This window comes from Dermacentor andersoni, chromosome 7 (genome assembly GCF_023375885.2).
Source record: "Dermacentor andersoni chromosome 7, qqDerAnde1_hic_scaffold, whole genome shotgun sequence".
Taxonomy (NCBI): domain Eukaryota; kingdom Metazoa; phylum Arthropoda; class Arachnida; order Ixodida; family Ixodidae; genus Dermacentor; species Dermacentor andersoni.
In genome coordinates this window covers 21,526,224-21,545,641 of record NC_092820.1, presented here as the reverse complement: position 1 = coordinate 21,545,641, position 19,418 = coordinate 21,526,224, and the positions used below count along the sequence as shown (strand labels likewise).

The 19,418-nt window shown below is 45.6% G+C and overlaps 1 protein-coding gene across 1 annotated transcript in view; it reads right to left on the bottom strand.

The window, feature by feature from the left end:
* Positions 1-19,418, bottom strand: part of LOC126535659 (uncharacterized) — a 316,705-nt gene that overhangs the window by 97,293 nt on the left and 199,994 nt on the right. Inside the window, exons 16-17 of the mRNA XM_050182461.3 lie at positions 4,112-4,300; positions 556-698 (exon numbers count right to left, since the gene is read on the bottom strand). Coding sequence (XP_050038418.2) covers positions 556-698; positions 4,112-4,300 — 332 coding nt within the window. The remainder of the gene's footprint in view (positions 1-555; positions 699-4,111; positions 4,301-19,418) is intronic.

The following is a 19,418-nucleotide window of genomic DNA, read 5'->3' as shown; positions in this document are numbered from 1 at the left end:
GGCCATTTTCTTTTCGCATGGCAGGCTGCTGCGAGATTAGGTGGTCAGTACATCCTCTCTTGCTTGCTAATTGTGAATAGAAATGGATAGTAGCTATAACTAATTATAGGTTATAACGAAATAATTATGATCCCCCTTCAACTTCGTTATAACAGGGTTTTACAGCATACATTTTCTTTTCTCATAGCCCTAATGCATAAGTTGATACTCTTAAATCCTCTCATTGTTATAACCAATAAATCATTATATGTGGTATTGTTGTAAGTGGACTGCACTGCAGCACTCAAGCCAGTCAGCCTCCCTGCATGACTGAGGCACACCCTCTGGATGATGAAAGTCACCAACGTGCTGGCTGAAACCAGGGGTCAAGTCCAAATGATCCGATTTTTCAATTATGATGGGTCAGATTAATTAGAATCTACTGCAACACATAGCAGCACAGCTTGGCTTTGAACTTTATGAACAAGGTCAGGCAAAAGCCAGACAAAGGAAGAGCCTTTGCCAAACTCCTAGTATCACATTGCCCAACACAATACATGTGTACTGCTTGAGTACCTCAGGTCCCCAGCAGCAGCAGCAACAGAGAACCGGCGCTTGGCTAGGGGTACACTGTTGCCAGTGTCAGCACCAGGGGGCAATTCCACAGCTGGTTGCACAGCAGGAGGGCAGGGCTGCTGATGTTCCAAGTTGCAAAGTTCCTGCGAGACAGCCAAATGTCGGCAAGAAAGAAAGGCTTACGAAGCAATCGTAATGTATTGATGCAGGAGTACCAAGACCCACAACTACAGAACAAAACAGAAGATAATTTTCTTGCACCTTTGACAGAGGCAAAAAGTTACATTAACCAGGATGCATTTTGAAAAGGCCCTGAAACCTTTTTAACTAACCATAGAATGGCCTCACTATTGATGGACGTCATCTCACGAATCTCACGGTGGTAAGATTTTTCAAATCATTCAATTATGAGGGGAGTTATTTCTCTATTTTTTTCGACTTTGCTAGTGCACTGGAAGCTACACAGGGAGAAAAGCCTTCTGGGTGTAGGGTCTCGTTTAGTGTTCTGTTGTCGGCAAAAAGGCTCGTCGTGGCAACCCGTGGCAGCTGCAGTAGACTACGCTGCACAGCCCAGGTATTGCTGTTTTGGAGGACGTGTGCAGCAGATGCAGCTGATCTCAGCTGCTGCGCGTAGACCAGCAGTGCGAAGATGAAATGATTTTTCTGTCTTTTTGAGATTGTAGACATATAGACTATGCAGTGATGGAAGCGGCACTTGGGTCTTTAGGTGCAGCTTTTGCAGCAGAAATAAGATTACAGTTTGGAGCAGAAGTAGTACCGTATTTACACGATTGCAAGTCGACTCGAATATAAGTCGACCCCCCCCCCTCCCATATTGCAAGCGACAGGGGGAAAAAAAAAAAAGAAGGGCGTACCTGAGGGCGCATTTTGGTATATATTTTATATAATACTGGGAGTAAGCTAACGGGCCTATAATTTTTCAATTCTGTAACGTCTCCCTTTTTGTGGATTAGTATGTTTGCATTCTTCCAGTTTTCTGGGACCCTTGCAGTCAATAGACACTTCGTATAAAGAGCCGCCAGTTTTCCGAAACGTTAGAAAAAGTTAAATACTTCCTTATATCGAGACTTTCATTATATTGAGTTTTAACTGTATTTTGCTATCAGCAGGACACGACTGGATTCTGCATACGATAGTGAGGCATTCTAGTTGGTTGGAAGCGGAATTAAGCTACTGCAGCATGCCGGCATTTAGAAAATGTCTTGCCATTACGGCTGCCCTTCTTTTACTGGAATCAGGTTTGAATTGTTGGCGCTGTTTTAAATATGAATGATCTGTACCAACTAGCTCGCACTCAAACCCTTCCGAGTCATCATTTATCGTCTGCGAGCAGTGTTCCTTTTCGTGAATTGTTTGTCGCAACAGTATGGTGCTTTTGAAAATGTTCATTATAGCTAGGCGCAGCTTCAATAAGCAGGTTCGGAAAATCATAAGTGCAGCGAAATTAGGTCATTATAACCGATAAATTGTTATCTCTGGAATCGTTAAGTGGGTTCAACAGTACAGTCGAACCCGGTTATATCGAACTCACAATAAAGCGCCTATCAGTTCAATATAGGGCATAATTCTATATAGGCTTGCTAAACAATTCAGCGTCATGAAAGCACATAGCATAAATAAAAGCACTTTATTGATGAAACTAACTTAGTTTCGCATGAAATAGTCCTGTATTCTCTTCTGCTTGGTCAATTTCGCTGCCTGCGATGCATGCACTTCTCCACATTGGAGAGTTTTAGGTTAGGGGACGCAAGCGGCTTGTGTATGCAAGCCACTTGCGCCTTCTAATATGTCAGCAAAGGATCATCGTTGCTTTCCTCATTGTGCCCACTATCACTTGTGCTCCGTACAATGTCCGCGATGTAGTTTTCGTTTTCGAGCTCTCCTATGGTGGCGACACTTATCTGCACTCACAAACTCGTCGACCGTTCATCCATCAGTGGCTTGCGGAAATTCTGAGAGCTTGCTTGCTCCAAGCTTCGGCGACACCGGCAACGGCTTCGTTGCCCTCATCAGAATTTTCAGAGCCACCAGCAGGCACATGGAAGCCGGCACGTCTGAAGCAACTTCAGATGAACCACTTGCACACAACCGCCTCGACATCGCTGTGGGTATGCGTCGGGCACCACGGGCACTGGGTCACGAGTTTGTGCGCTTTAGCCCTAATCTTCGCCTTAGTCTTTCTTGAAGATCGTGCTGAGAGCGCTCCTCGGAATCATACACGCTGTGGCAACATCTAACTTCTTACCACGTTTGACTCCATTAACGATTTCGCGCTTCACGGCAAAAGGCAAATTTTTTCACTTCGCGCTAGCCATCACAGCAGCACAAGCAGAAGGCCTACAAGGCACAACACAATGAACTAGAAAAGCAGCGAGACCACTCGCACTTCGACCATCCTGCACGACGAGGGCACAAGAGCCTCTGATTGGCTGTCTAAGCAAGCGCTGCGGGTGGGCCAGGATCATTTCTTGCAGGGGGGTGTCCACGACTCGCACGACGCGGCACGGTCAGGGTAGGCAGAGCGAGTGGATGGAGCCATGCCACCAGGTTTCCTCGCTACCACGAGGGAAAGCCAACTTCTGGGGGCACTTTTACGCTGCTTGACGTTCGATATATTGGGAGTCACTGCTATTTTTGTTCGATGTAAGCGTAATTTTTGCTATATATATACTCATAGAAACTATACTCTGCTCAGAAATTGTTCGATGTACAAAATAATTCGATGTAAATGGGGTTGATATAGTCGGTTTCGACTGTATATGCAAACAAGATAGTACAGTAAAACTTCAGTAATATGTAGTTTGCAGGGAACTTGGATCAGGAATGCACTAAGTCATGCACTAATTAACTGACAATGGCAGATGAGCATCTATAAACTTACCGGCCAAAAAAAAGGTGTTACTTCTCATGCAACACATTTTATATGCAAACAGGCAGCAAAAAAACTGCGAGTGACGGCATCCTCAAACACAGCAAGGCCACAACCAGTTTCTCCATCAGGCCCTATTTCTGTGTAAATGGCCCTCATTATGGTCAACACACTAGCCACATTGTGTACGGCAGGGCCATCATCCACGTCATCCTTCATGACGACGTGGATGTGCTAGGAGCTATTAAAGCAGAAAACACATCATGGCTACCATGTTTTGACATCACTTTTGGTGGCGACTGCAGACCAGGAAACATCCATAATCCACAATTATCTATTCTCTGCGTGCACAAAATTTTGCCAATTCCATGCTTGTATGCACCAAAAAGTGAAGTAAATACTACACAGTAACCACTGGGCATGCGTAAAGCAACTATGGCTTAAGGCGTCAGTCAATACATTAGGTTCAATGACGACAGGGAGGAGGATTCATCGCAACTATATTTAAACTGGAATTGCTTATGAAGTGGGCCCATATTAACAAATTTTTACTGTATTTTACCATTTTCCTGGCTATGGTAACAAACGGCTCATAAATTCTATGTTTCATCAGACCCTACGGCACATGAACTTTTGTGGTTGGCTGTATAAGTGCACTGCACATACCTGCGGCACTTGCTGCAGTGGCTGCAGAAGAGGCTCCACCAGGCACGGCTGTGCAGATGCTGTTGAGGAGGCACGTGGAGAGGGTTCACAGATGGCCACCCCCTGGACAAGTGCAGTCAGACCGCCTACCGTGAAGTCCTCACCCACCTCGGGCACCGTGTGGTCAGTCGCGCAGGGGGTCGAGGTCACCTGCAGCACCCACGAAAATTCGAAACACCATATGCTTTGCAGGTTCTTCTTAAGTTCTCTAAAAACCCCAAGAGACATGGCGTGGGAGTTATGTCCATAAATGTGCACTGGCACCCTTTCCTTTCTCCAATGGAGGGAACCAAGCTGATTACGGCTGGCAGCACAACCCTAACTTCAAACCGGTTGGAAGCATAGACCGTCACATGGTCGCAAAATAGACTTGTGATGTAGCCAAGATTGGTGTCTGATGCCAACTGCACGAATTGTTGCAGAACGAGAAGCTGACACGCACTATGCTGGCGAGGCCAGAGCAGCTCGAGAAATGCGTTGACGTTTTTACAAATTTGGCAAGCTTGCGTCTGCGCTCCTCAAATTCTGCCTGCGTCAGCAGCTTCGAGTGGGACATTTTCACGTGCCCACTCGACGAAAACCACTGCAGTACGAGGCAGCGACGCGTGTCAAGCAGGTCGGGCACGAGCAAACCAAGATACACATGGTCGTTTTCCTACTGCGTAGCATTTTAAAATGGTGGCGAGGACCAAAACAAAGTTGAGCTGGTGGGCAATGCCAGAATTTAATGCCTACGATGCCGCCAGAGCGATGCATGATGCTCACTTTGTGCTGCCTGCAGCAGAGAACGGCGGCAAGTTTGGGTTATCGTCTATTTTAAAAGCATGCAGTACGCTTCCAGCGGCACTGCACTCCATGCAGTGTGAAGCAGATAGGTAAAGGTAGGTGATAGCTGTGAATACGGCACGCGACAATCCAGCAGGCGACTTGCGGCTACTGGATTAAGAAACCGAGTGCGCACCAGCGATTTCATGTTGAGGCGGGCAGGCAAGTATTGTGGGGAAGTTGCCACAGGGGGTGGCTACTGTTCTCGATAACGCACGCCTTGCACCTCTTCTTGTTTACGCAAGATCTAGCAGCCAGAAGACATGCACAATTGCACTTCGGCAACGCACTGAACGTCCATGCGGTGGTGCCAAAAGATAGTGTTTTCCAGAAACATAGGAACTGGTAAAAAAAGAAGCATAACTGCATTGAGTCATTTGCTGTGTGCTCAGTCATAAACGTTGGCACCAGGAAATCGAACATAGCGAGATTGTATCAATGAGGCTCTACTGTAGACATAGAAGCCTACATGCAAAATTTGACATTTGAAGTACAAGTGGAAGCATCACGAAAAGCTCACAAAAACTGAAACTGAAAAATGCATTGCCATTACTGCTCACTGGCAGTGACGCTTGACCTAACATGTGGCTCCTCCGCATGACCTTCGAGATTCCAATGGCACACCCGTGCAATCAAGGAGGCCCCTCTGCCAAGCAGCATAGATATTGTGGGCACCGTTGGGTGCCGCGACGAGCCCTCTTGACACAGAGATGCTCAGACTATCACATGCTCCAATTGGCCTCGGTGGTTCCGTAGGCGTGGCAGCACGAGCCAGCCAAAGCCCCAGACATCCGCAGCAAGCTGAAAAATCTTGGACGTGGCGTGCCAGGACTTACGATATAGCGACACAACCAGGTGCACATATCGTTCACTTTGGTGCTATTGGAAGGCTGCTAAAGAAAAGAAAACTATACAATTATCAGCTCTGTGGCCTTGCCAAGATTGGTTCGGTGGTATACAGGGTGTCCCACATAATTTGAGCCAAGAATTTGAACAAGAAAGGCCGTCGGAAGCAAATTGAACCAAACGCAGACTATTCGCAATAGCCTACAGTAACTCAGACAATTTTTTGTTTTGCCCATAGCTCACTAATGAATTAAGTTTAATTACCCAATTCCTTAATTACTGGCTGAGAACCCTAAGAATGATAGGCATATTTGTCACCTTCAGAAACCACCGATTGAGTTGTTTCCTTTACGATAAGTCTTGCATAGTCCTTTTTTCGTGGTTGCAAAGAAAGCCCACAAAACATGAAAAAAGCCACGTGACGGAGCGTTTGCACAGTGGTATTGTGCTGCTTGCTCTCAAGCGTGCGCTCGAACAAGGTCGGCTGCGTGGTGACTGGCTACAGGGAAGCAGCACGGTGTTCTTTATCTCATAGGCAGCGCTCAGCCAGTGGCATGCACTTTTGCCGTCATCAGATTCTGTTGCTGCATTCACAAAAAAAAAATTGTGCATGCCACATGACAGAAACAGGAATGTGCTACGTACACAACTTGATGCAACATTGATTTCATGCATTAAATTTACAATATATGATGGAAATGCCATGTAGAAAATATACCGGTTATAAGCCTATTGCCCACAAAAATACAAGCAGAGTGATACAACACCACTATTCCACAGCACAGTGCCTGCACTGGCAACCAAAACATAATGCATCACACACTGTAAGCTCAACTCATACAAAAAATATGTTTGTTACATAGCAATAACTTTATATATTACCATTCCAAATAATAAAGAAGCCAGTAAATTATGTTACAGGTCAACAGGCAGTCCACTACAGAACATGCGAAGTGATGTATGCCTCCTAGGGCACCACTCGCACAGCTTCTGCAGTGTTGCCTGCCAAGTAATAAACACTGCTACAGTGCGTCAGAAACAGTGACTGGCTGCAGAGACCTGGGCTGGCTTCGCTGCCTGCTAGCCATGAAAAGACTAGAAGATAGATCAGGCAAACAATGATGCCACGTGTGGTGCTGAATGACATGAGCCAAAAAGTGCAAGTTTGTAACCCAAACCTGAATGAAAACAAAAGCAGTAAGTGTTAAATCTTCCAACATTAGAATTGTAACTGCAGAATCACTTCCCAGAGTATCACGAAAGTTCAGGCAAGTTGGCTGTTCACGTGCATACCTTACTGCACTATTAAACACTGCAGGAAGAATTGGAATGAGAAACAATGCGCAAGTGCACATCATTTCTCTCTAGTTTACTGTGTTCTGTGCTGCAGCACAGAACACAGTACTGACACAAAAATTTAAACTCGAAATAACTGGTAGACTTGATTACTGCGAGCTCATTAAAGTATAAACCTCATGCAAGCGATGCGATGGAGATGACTGTAGCATTCGCTCGTCGCCTACAAGTCGTGCCCCATACAAGCAACGATTTTGAGCGACGTCTCCCCGGTGTTGCTGGTATGAGAGAAGCAATATATATGCACCAAAACTAGCGCGACACGTGCTTTATTAATTTAAGTTGATGTATTTTACTGTAAAAAGCATAAAATATTTCTGAAGGTCTTGCAGTAGGTTCTTATCCTTGCACATATAAAAATTCAATTGTTTGCTTGTTCCGTGCGACAGTCGGTAGTATTTGAGTGATGTACATCCAGTTCCAGCTTCGCGCTATTGGCTAGTCGTTCATAGCACTTCAGGAGGACGAGTGACGAATTCTAGATTTCTATAACCGAGCGATGGAGTGCTCTGTTCAAGCGACGGCCCATTTTGTTGCTCGAAGCCATCGCCGTCACAAACAAAATCGCTTTCATGGGGTTTAGCCTTAATAAAGTCGAACCCACATAACAATATTTAAGTGCCATGAGAATTCCATTGTTATATCTGATAATCATTATAGCCTGCTGCATGAAAAGAATAGGACGGCAGAGCTGTTGTGCCCCTCTGCACCCCCTTGCTGCATCAGACTGCCGATTGTGTTCACTCGTTTACATGTTTAACTCTGCTTCCTGCGTACTCCGATCACATGCAACAAGCCGCGGCTGTTCGTGTTCAAGATTGGCACTGCTATAAAACTGCAAAGAGGGGTCGCGGGCACCAAGCAACGTGCGAGCTCCACCAAGGCATTGCAATGGTGGTCCCAAAGGGGACCTTTAAAAAATGCAAGAAGGTTGCTGTGGCGGCCTGTCAGCTCAAGAAATCGAGAAGAAACACTGAGGTGAGATCGCCACAAGCATCTCGCCACATATTTCTCATTGGCTTGCACAAGGAAACTCCATGTCCATCAGCCTTGCTTTACGCGAAGCTTGCCGACATCTTTCTATAAGGCATCAAGGTGTGCCACCCTGTGCGCCTCAGTCACACAGGGCGTTGCCACTTCTGTGTACCACCATGACGACGCCTACGTGGAGCAACTGAGGCTAACGGCCCTTGAAAGACCAAGCCACTGCCTTCCAGCTACCACATTCGTTGCACCCCAGACCACTTGTCGGCATCTTAACTCCTTCAAAATTACCCGCCGCATTGCTGCTACGCTACTCAAGTCATTCTTTCAACTGGTGTCCTTTTTTGTCTTCTTTGTTGCTCCCTCACTGACCGGCTCTTCTAATGCCACAAAAGCATGCTGTCAATGACACCCCTGAAGGCTCCCTAACCTCTCGCTCCCACAACACCCTTCCTATGCCCTTCTTTTTCTTTCCACTTTTCTTGCTCCCTTCTTTTTTTCTGCCCGTCCTCCCATTTTCCCGGTTTTGTCCGCTCGTCTTAGAAATCACACTTAGAGACATCAGGTGACAGCGCTCATTTTCTTTGCAGTGTCTCCCTTTATAGCCAGCCACCACTGACAACAACTGCACGTGATGTCACTCTACTAACCTGTTGAAGCTAACCTGCTGAGGATGACGAGGTTGCTTTTGATGAAGATAGGTTCTCCTATCGAAACATTGCCTAGCCTTTCTGAGGTACCTTATCCCTGTTTATAACCTTTACACCACAATGTACTACTCCATCTGTCAGCCCCATTCTTGATTTCAGCATGAAGTGAGAAACTTTTTGTGCGGGCTTCCGCTTCCTTCTATGATGATAATGATAGCGTGGTGTTGGTTTCGATTTCAGTTTAGCTAGCTGCGAAGCATCGATGGAGAGGGAGTTTGGCTTGGCTTTTATGCATGCTTTGATGCGGGCTCGGCGAAATTTTCCGCTAAAATGCCATTTTCACGCAGGATGGCACAAAGGCTTGCTCTCGGCGCAGTTTGGCGCAATTGGCACAGCTGTTACATCACTGCAACTGTCGGCCCCATACCTGTTGCCCGCTACGTCTAGCATCTATTGGGGGCTAGGGGGTTCCTTGGCCCTTTATGGAGCTTAGCAGGGTTCCCTGGAACCAACATGCTTGAGAACACCTGCAGTAATTGATGGACTGAAGGAGGATGTTAGAAGCTGAAAGAGGCATTAAAATTTTAGATTAGCTCAAACAGTTGCTTAAAACTGCATGCCGTGACACTATACTATGAAACTTTGGTAGTAATGTTTAGCTATTCCATGTGATCACAAAATCGTATAGAGTAGAATCTTGCTCTTACGTTCCTCGGTGCAGCATTTTCCCGGCTGCTCAGCCCCGCACAACTTGCATAGAATCTCATGTATTAATATCCCTGCTGTTACATTGTAGCTGTGAAAACGTTCCCGTGTGATACGTCGCAACCTGGTACTCTGAACTCGCCCGGGCAATGCACGCCAACGTTGTCACATTGTCCGGACAGCTTCGGGCATAGCCTCCTAGATAACTTCTGTGCCTGCCGGATGACCGCAAAATGGTCGTCTATGGAGGTGTCACTTATGTAGGGTAGGAGCCAGCATATTGAGAGTAGCGACAACTCTCACCAGCCTGCGATATTTGAAGGCTACTAGATTGAGTCAGCGTCTATGATCCGGACTGAGTGACCGAACGATATACCCAGTAGACTTTCTCTTCTTCTTTTAATCTTTCCGTCCCCTTTTCCCTTTCCCCAGTGTAGGGTAGCCAACCGGGCTCAGTCCGGGTTAACCTCCCTACCTTTCCTTTATCATTTGCTCTCTCTCTATCTCTCACCAGGCGCTAGGCGATCATGGTACGGCGTTGCCAGAGTAGTGGCAGCAGACAACCAATGTTGTTTGCACTTTTCACATAATGGTTTTTGACTGGCAGTTGTTCAAGGTGCCTGCGTCGCTCCAGCCACAATCTTCATGATGGTGCCGTGCAAGCGGAAGGCGCTTTCCCTTGAGGAAAAGCTGGGCTACTAAATGCAGTCGACAAGCAGCCAGCACAGAAAAGGGTCGACATTGCCAAAGACTGCCACTCAATGCTTAACAGCATCGCCTTGAAGCGTGCCGAGGTAGAAGGCAATGCCACGCTCTTCGGCCCGAAAGCTAAGCAGGCTTGTGGTGCCAAGCATGGGAACCTCGACGAGGCTCTGGTTTAAACAAGCAAGGGCTGCCGGTGTTAACTTCGACAGCAGGATTTTACGCGAGAAGGCGATGGAGATAGCCGACAGACCGGGCATCACTGACTTTGCAGTGTCAAATGGCTGGATCAACCAATTCCGGAAGAGGCACGGCATCGCTTATAAGACAGTACGCGGAGAAGCAGCAAGTGTGAACTTGGAAAGAGTCGATAAGTGCAAGGTCACACTATCGCATACGACGACTATGTTGCCGTGGATGCTGCCGTCGTGACGTGGGAGGGCCAAAGCATTGCCGAGATCATTGCGAATTCAGTCACAAGTTGAAGCCGCTGAATGCGACGATGACCAGCCAAAAGATTCCCGGGAGCTGGCAGATACAAGCTTTGGAAAAGCCGTCGTGGCTCTGGACCTCCTTCGCACGTATAACCTTGCACCTCAAAGCGACGCTGATGGCAATGTGGCCTCTCAGGCTATTGAGGTATGCGTGGTGCCTTCTAGCGAGCAAAAAAAACGGCAATCCACCATTTTCGATTTGTTTAAGTCCTAAGTTCACTTTGTGGAAATAAATTGTTTCAAGTCAAAGCTGCACTGTTTTCATTCATTTTCAGAGCTTTCCTCGCTGTTGAGTTTTCCCAACTGTTACGTGTTTTTCTTCCCGATTCAGTGAAAAACAATGAACAGAATTCCACTGTATATTAGTTGCCGAGGTGGCTTATTGCTCAGAAAGCCTACATTTTTATTTCTATACATTTGCGCACTTTCAATGTATATTACAATGAAAAGAAAGTTAAAATTCACAAGCAGCACTGCCATAAAAGCAAAAAAAAAAGCACGGCGGCATCTAGCACTTTGACTGCGTGGCAACATGCTTAGCGTTTTTGTGTACTACATGCAAGCTTGGAAGCCCTCCTCTAAAAATTGACTTCAAAGATGCCCAGTGTATATTTTTAGCATATTTTTTAGGGCTAAAACACTTAATGACCTGGCATTAAACGCTAATGAAACTCTGTGTAAATTAGTCGAATTGAGTACTGAATCTTTTTTGAAAATTAACGCTACCAAAACTAAAGCTGTACTTTTTCGACCATAGAACAAACCACTAGAACATTTACCTACACTAACGCTTGGTTTTCAAAGCATTGAAATAGCGGAGTCAGTAAAGTGCCTAGGTGTGACACTGCAGTGTCATTTCTCATGGGACATACACATCGACAACCTGGTTAAAATACTTGCAAAATGCACAGGCATGTTATACAGAGTCCGCTCTCTACTACCTCTGAGTGTTAGACTTTTAGTTTATAATGCACTATTTTTATCTAACCTTTCATGTTGTCATCTGGTGTGGGGTACAACAACATGGTCAAATACATATAGGTTACAGAAAATACAGAAAAAGGTCATTCGTATCATTGCGAATGCCCCGTTTACTGCTCACACTCAACCTATTATCGTATCATTAAAAGTAACACCAATTATTGACCTACATATAATTTATTGCTAAGTAAACAATATGAAAGAAAACGGAAAAATCATGACGCATTCTTTGATGACACAGCTAACTTACAGCCCAAAGCTAATTACTACCCAACACGTAACAACGACGTCTGGTATGTGCCATCCTTTCGTACTAATTACGGCCATGAAATGCTCAGACATATAATTCCAACTCTTCTTAATCGGCGCAATGAGCACTGAGGACCTAACGATACAGTTTTCTTGTTGCTTTTTGTTTTTACTGCAAGTCTGTGCCTCCTTTCTCCCTTTTTCTTTTCTTATTGTTGTTCTTCGTTTTGCATTCTTTAGTGTTCCTGAGCGTTTCGTGTTAATTCTGCCGCCTTCATTTATTTGTTATTGCAAGAGGATGTTCACTAATTCTTATTGAATATGATGTCTACCTATGCACTGTAGTCTTTTTTTTTTTTTATTGTTCTGTCCGTGTTCTGTTGCTGCCGGTTTTTATGTACGGGGGTGCGCCCCTCTGTCAAGCCAGTCATAGGCTTTTTGGGTGCACCCCTAACATCCCTGATGTTGAAATAAAGGTATTTGTATTCGCAGCATGAACACAATGTATGTGCCCTGAACGAGCATTCATACTACAGTTTACGCTCATTAAAACGGACCCACATACAAGATTTTCGGATATAACTGACCATATAGCGACCTTAGTTTGCTCTACCTATTTTATCAATGCAACAAAGTTTGCTTTTAACAAACTACCCTCGAACGAACTATCGGCCCCAGCGGACAAAATTAGCACCATTTTTTGTCGAAATCGCGTGTATAAAATAGACTTTTGCCCTGTCGACACAGGCTGACAACTGACTTGCGAGGGTCATCCGATGACCACAACTCAATATCACGCACGTGAGGAAGGAAGGCAGGGCGGAAGCGCCATCTTCGGTCGCACGGGAGGCACGGGAGGGGGAAAGGGGTTCTACTTGAGCTTCTGCTGCTTACAGCAGGGCCACGCAGGCACCGTATATTGAAAGCGATCTGCAATGAGGACAAAGTGCATGCCCGCGTGAGCGCCGTATTTTCAAAGCGATCTGCCATGTGAATAAAGTGTGCCCTGTGCCAGTAGCTTCGCATGCGCTATGCTTTCGACGTTTGTGTTGAAGCGAGAGACAGCATGAAGGTCAATTCGCTCGCTGTTATTTATTTATTTTACAAGTACTGCCAGCCTTGTTACCAGGCCTTAGGCAGGAGTAGGCATTTGAAATAACAAAAAACATATACGAAATAAGATCAAACAAGATAACAGACACTGAACAAGAATCTGCATAAAAAAACAACATAAGAGAAACCTTTCACAATCATGATTTGATTAGTAAAAACGAGAGATTAACGCTATGGTTTATTCACAAAGTGCAGAAAGAAAGGATGAAACCGTTGGACATTCGACAGTTGTGGCAGGTAGTGCGTTCCATTCAGAAATCGTGCGCGGGAAAAAAGAATTTTTAAATACGTTAGTCCTGCAGGTAAAATCTCTAACCTTTTTGTTGTGATAAGAGCGCGTGTGACGGTGACTAGCCGGTAGAATATATGCTGTTTTATCTATTCCTAATTGATTGTTATACAGTAAGAAAAAAAATTTCATTCTGTCCCGGTAACGACGTATTGCAAGGTTTTCCAGTTCTGCAGCTTCTAGAAGAGATGATGGGGATGTGCGCCAGCTGTACGAATTGAAAATAAACCTGGCTGATTTTCTTTGGACTTTCTCAATTTTAGTGATGTTGGTTAGTGTGCGCGGATCCCATACAATCGCAGCGTATTCTAGAATGGGTCGGATGAATGTTTTATATGCTAAGAGTTTTATTTCAGGTGAAGCGTTTCCTATTGATCGCCTTAAAAAGACTAGTTTCTTCATTGCTTTATTATAAATGTATGCTACATGTTCATTCCAACTAAGATCTGATGTTAATACAACTCCCAAATATTTGTACGTGGACACGACTGATAAAGACTGGTTGTTAATGCTATAAGTAGGAGTTAAGGGATTCTTTTTGCGAGTAATGGTCATTGCAACAGTCTTTTTGAGGTTAATACTCATCTGCCATTTCGAGCACCAGGTTTGTATTGCATACAGCACGGTGTTTAAAGCTTCCTGATCATTTGAATTGCGTATTTCGTTGTACAAAATGCAGTCATCTGCAAAGAGCTTTATCTTGACGCGTATGTCACTGATGACGTCGTTGATAAAGATAAGAAAGAGGAGCGGCCCTAAAACTGATCCCTGTGGAATGCCTGAGTCTACAGTTGCGGGTGTTGAAGCTGCATCGTTGACCTGAACACTTTGTTTGCGTAATGAGAGGTATGCTGTAATCCAGTTAACTAAGGCGTCGTTCTTTAAAATGGGTTTTAGTTTAAGAAGTAATTTGGAGTGAGAGACGCGGTCAAATGCTTTTTCAAAATCGAGAAATATTAAGTCTATTTGGCCTTGTCTATCTAAAGCTGTCGCTAAGTCATGAGCTGTTTCTACGAGCTGAGTTACAGTAGAAAAACCTCGCCGGAAACCATGTTGTCTTGCGTCAATTACTGCGTTGTCGTTAAGAAAGGCGGAAATGTGCTTAAAAATTATGTGTTCGAGGATTTTTGCGCATGTGCATAGTAAAGATATTGGCCTGTATGATGCGAGGAGAGACGGATTCGCTGTTTTCGGTATGGGGATGACTTTCGCGTACTTCCAGTCTGTTGGAATTTCTGCGCTTGACAGTGATTTCTCGAATATTAGGGTTAAATACTTTGAACACTATTCGGCGTACCGGGAAAGAAATGCATTCGGGATTCCATCAGCTCCGGGCGATTTTTTAGCGTCGAGGTTGAGCATAAGTGCTAACACACCTTCCTCAGTAATTGTGGCATCACCAATCAGCAGAATGTGTTCATAGCTAGGGAACTGTGGGCTGATACCGTCGTCACGCGACGACGGTATCCGCGCGTCCTCACTAACGCTTTGACAGCAACTTTCCACGGTCATCGAGCAAGATGTGTTTATATCTACGTGTATGCATGCGACACCGTGCTTGTACATTTAGTTAGCAAGCGAATCTTTACAACTTCATACGGCTGATAGAGCTACTATCCTTACTTCGCATAGCTGTCTACTAATTTGCTATCGCAATCGATGCTTCGCTTTGAGTGAAACTGCAACTTTCTTTCTCTCTCTTCTTTTTCTTTTTTTACTTTGGACATTCGTCACGCACTCTTTACAATAACGTTGTTATGCACTGCGATCAAAGTTTCCGAAGTAAGGCATTTCGGATAATGCAGACTTCGGATAAAACGGACTTTTTTTTTTGTTCAGATTATCAGGGTTTGTTGGATTCTGCAGGCACTTTTGGCAGGACCACGCATTGAAGCTCATCATCGGATTCGCGAGGTTAACCCGAATTGGTGGATACCTTTGGACAAGGTGGGCCAGCATTTTTTGGACTTCCATAGCCTCTTCTCTGTCCATCGCACGTGGGCGCCACGCTGGGCCTAATGCCACGTAGGTCTAGCGAGTCCGCCAAGCCGGCATGGCCGATATATGCATGGACGACGAACTCTCCTCGGAGATGGAAGACGGCGAGGAAAGAATGAGTTGGCAGGTGGTCACCAACTGAAGATCGCAATCTGCGAAAAAGACCTGGGGAGCTGGTGGAGCCGCCAATTTGATCCAAGAATCACAAGGAGAGGAGATCGCCAACAAAGGTGCTGCCGGGGCTCACAAGCTCAAGCGCCGGATTGTGAAGGCGTCAAGAATGCCGCAACTGCGGGAGGAGCACAGGAAAATCATCGTTAGGCCTCGGGGAGGCCTCAACCTGAACAAGGTCAGCACAGCTATTGGAGAAGCGATCGTCGAGGCAGCCGGACTCGCAGCAGACCAAGCGAAAGAAGACATCGTCTGCCCCAACTTCACACAGAATATCGTGGTGGTTCGTACACCGGACTCCTCTCATGCTGAAAGGTATGTGTGAATCAAGTCCATTACGATCATGGAGGCAGAATATGAAGTGAGCGCTTATGAAACAGCCCCCCACTCTACGTGCAAGGGGGTTATTAGAAGAGTGAACATCAATGACAGTCAGAGTGTGATCACGAAAAAGATTGTGCATGAATACAACCCAACGGTGTTGGCTGCACAACGTATCAAAGCTACGGGCTCTGTTATTGTGCTTTTCGACGGATTCAGGGTGCCCAACTTCATCAAATATGGGTCCACCCTCGTGAGGTGCTATCTGTACAGAAAGCAATTTGACGTAAGTTACGCATGTGGAAGAATCTGACACAGATCAGACGTTTGTCCAACACCGGATGTTGTGCAGTGCAGGGGATATGGTATTCAAGACCCAGGGAAGGCTCATATCTGCTCTCCCAAATGCAAGTTCTGTGGTGAAGATCACCCCACAAGTGACAGGGCTTGCAAGCAGCGGTACCAAATACCATATGTAGTAAGAGTAAGAAGAAGACAACGCTCCAAAGTGGAGACCGAGATGGAATCGGCCCAACCGACAAAGGAAACCCCTCCAGGCGCCGGAAGGCGCTCACGCTTGAGAAGCACATCAAGATCAAGACAGCGCTGAACATCGAGGGGAAGAAACCGTTCCAGGTCTCTGGAGGCGCAGGTGCGCTTCGAGGAGCAGGAGCTGAAGACAAACAAGAAAAAGGAGCCAGGAGCGACCTGGGCAGAGGAAGTCAAAGGTACTGTGAAAGTCACAGGTGCGCTAGCCTCGCAGGAACAAAGCAATGATGCCAGAGTAGAACAGCTGATCAGAGAGGTTATATCACTAAAGAAAGCAAATGAAGAACTTAAGCAGCAGATGCAGGAAATGAAAAAATGGTTGAGGACAGAAAGTGGCAGTGTGGCAATAGCTAAGCCGGTGTGTAGAAGTAACAGCAAGGAAGAAGAAGACACACCGGCGCCCAAAAAGAGCTGTAGTTCCGGAGGCAGAATCGATGTGCTCGGTTCTGGAGGAGATTAGGAATGCGATTAGGGACCTAAAGGACACGGTAGATAGCGTTAACGTTAAGGTGGACAAAACATGGAAGTGGAAGTTAATAGCCGAAAAAAAATTGAAAAAGCTAGAGACCCAAGGAGAGGATGAAGAATATATGCCCTCGGAAGCTGAAAGCGCTAGAACACCTCCAGGAGCGGTAGGTGGTACAGTCAAGCGAACAGTGACAGGGGGTAGCAAGTTAGGGGGCAACGATAATAATAATGGATAACAGAAAGAGACTTAGTGTGTGGCAGTGGAACTGCAGAGGATTTCAGCAAAAAAGAGCGACACTAGCACAGATAATCAAAACGGTTGAAAATAGGCCGAAATTAATAATGCTGCAGGAAACTCTAGCGGAGGAGATCGGGCTGTCCGGCTTCAACTCTGTCTGCAAAGGCAAGGAACCAGGCAGAGGAATTGCCACCCTATTTGACAAAAAAATTCCCTACATAGAGCACGATCTAAAATTAGGGGCGAGTAAAATTGAATACATATTGATAGAAATGGTCCTAAAAAGGCACAGAGGTAAAGCGCAAAGCTTGTTCTGCCTCAACATATATAGCAGTCCCAGAGAGATGAGACAGAGCTTCAGAGCAATTTTTAATAAGGCCATGAGGGTAGCCAAAACTGCACCATTAATAATAGGAGGGGACTTCAACGCCCCACACCAATCTCGGGGTTACCGCTGGAGTAGTAAGAAAGAGGAAGGAATCTGGCCACTCGCCACGGATTAAGGCCTTCCTCTTATCACGGACCCAGCCTTTCCTACCAGGTGTGGCAGTTCCACGTGTAGGGACACTACCCCGGACTTATCCTCCACTTATAACTTACCCAGGGCAGACTGGATCAACTCTGGTACAGACCTAGGAAGCGACCATTATATACTACACATAATGGTGGAAACGACGGGGGTGGAGGTAAAGCATTTCACTTACATAGACTGGGATCACTTTAGAAAAATCAGAAAAGACAGAGCAGACACGGATAGAAAGGGGCTCATCAGACTACAAGAGTGGGTGGCTCAGCTTAGGGACGACTTGAATGCAGCAACTAAGGCTATAGAGACAGAGGAAGAGGTCGAACAAATTGATAGTAGATTGGCGCATTTGATAGAAGCCAAGCAATCGATTTTACAAAGATGGAAATCACAACGCTTAAACAGGAGACTCAGGAAATGAATTGCTGAGCTCAATAAGAATATAGAGGAACACGCACAATATTTGCAGAAACAAAAATGGGATGAGGTGTGTAAATGTTTGCTCAGGCATCTGCTCAACGAAAAAGGCACTAAATCGAACAGACGCACGGCAGTGGCGAAACTGGTACACCAGGAAAGTCAGACTGCAAGCGCAGAGAGCATAATGGAGCGATTGGCTACTAAATACTTGCCCCTCAGGTAAGGAATTCACCGAAAGTGAGGTACGCACGGCACTGTATGCTCTGAATAGTAGTCTGCAGCTGGCCCGGATGGCATCTCTAACAGATTGCTTAAGAATTTGGACTACGAATCAATAAAATATCTGACCGCTTACATTAATGAACTATGGAAAGATGGGGTATATCCAGAAGAGGGGAGGACGGCCAGTACTATCTTAATACCAAAGCAGGGCAAGCAACTCAACTTGGATAATCTGAGGCCAATTTCGTTAACATCATGTCTAGGGAAGACAATGGAGCATGTCATATTGAACAGGTTAACAAAATATGTGGAGGACAATGACATCCTACCGTACAATCTGATTGGTTTCAGATCAGGCTTGTCCACACAAGATGCCATGCTGTCAATCAAGCATCAACTGCTATTAGCTAAACCAAAAAACACTCGAGCTCTCTTGGTTGGGGTTGGATGTCGAAAAAGCTTTTGACAGAATTAAGCATAGAGCAATACTTGAAGTGATTTCCGAACTGGGATTGGGGAGAAAACTCTATATAATGAAGCGGTCAAAACCTTTCTTGGCAATCGTTCAGCTCGCCTTAGATTCGGGGATATTAAATCAAAGAAGATGGCTCTCGGTGACAGAGGGACGCCACAAGGGTCGGTCTTGTCACCTATGCTTTTCAACCTGGCCATGTCAAAAGTGGCAAAGGGATTAAAAGGGATAGAGGGCATTCACTTTACCATTTATGCAGACGATGTGACTATATGGACCGCTGAAGGAAGTATGGGACATGCGGAAAGCAGACTTCAGAAGAGCATTTATGAGGTAGAGTCTATTTCAGAGGACATGGGACTCAAATGCTCTGCTAATAAGTCTGAACTCCTTGTACTCAAGAACAGAAGAAGGGGTAGAAAACCGAGGGGATATGTTCCCAAGGAAGAACCCAGGTTAGTACTAACCACGAAGGCAGGCAAATCTATTAAGCAAGTAGAATCCATTAGAGTCTTAGGGTTATTCCTGAAGGCAAACGGGGCAAACGGAAGAACAATACGACACATCACAAGCAAGACTGTGGAGGTAATAAGACTGCTAAGGAGAATCACTAACAGACACAGAGGGCTGGGAGAGGAGAGCACCATGAGACTGGTCCACGCTTTCGCCTTGTGTCACTTCTCATATGT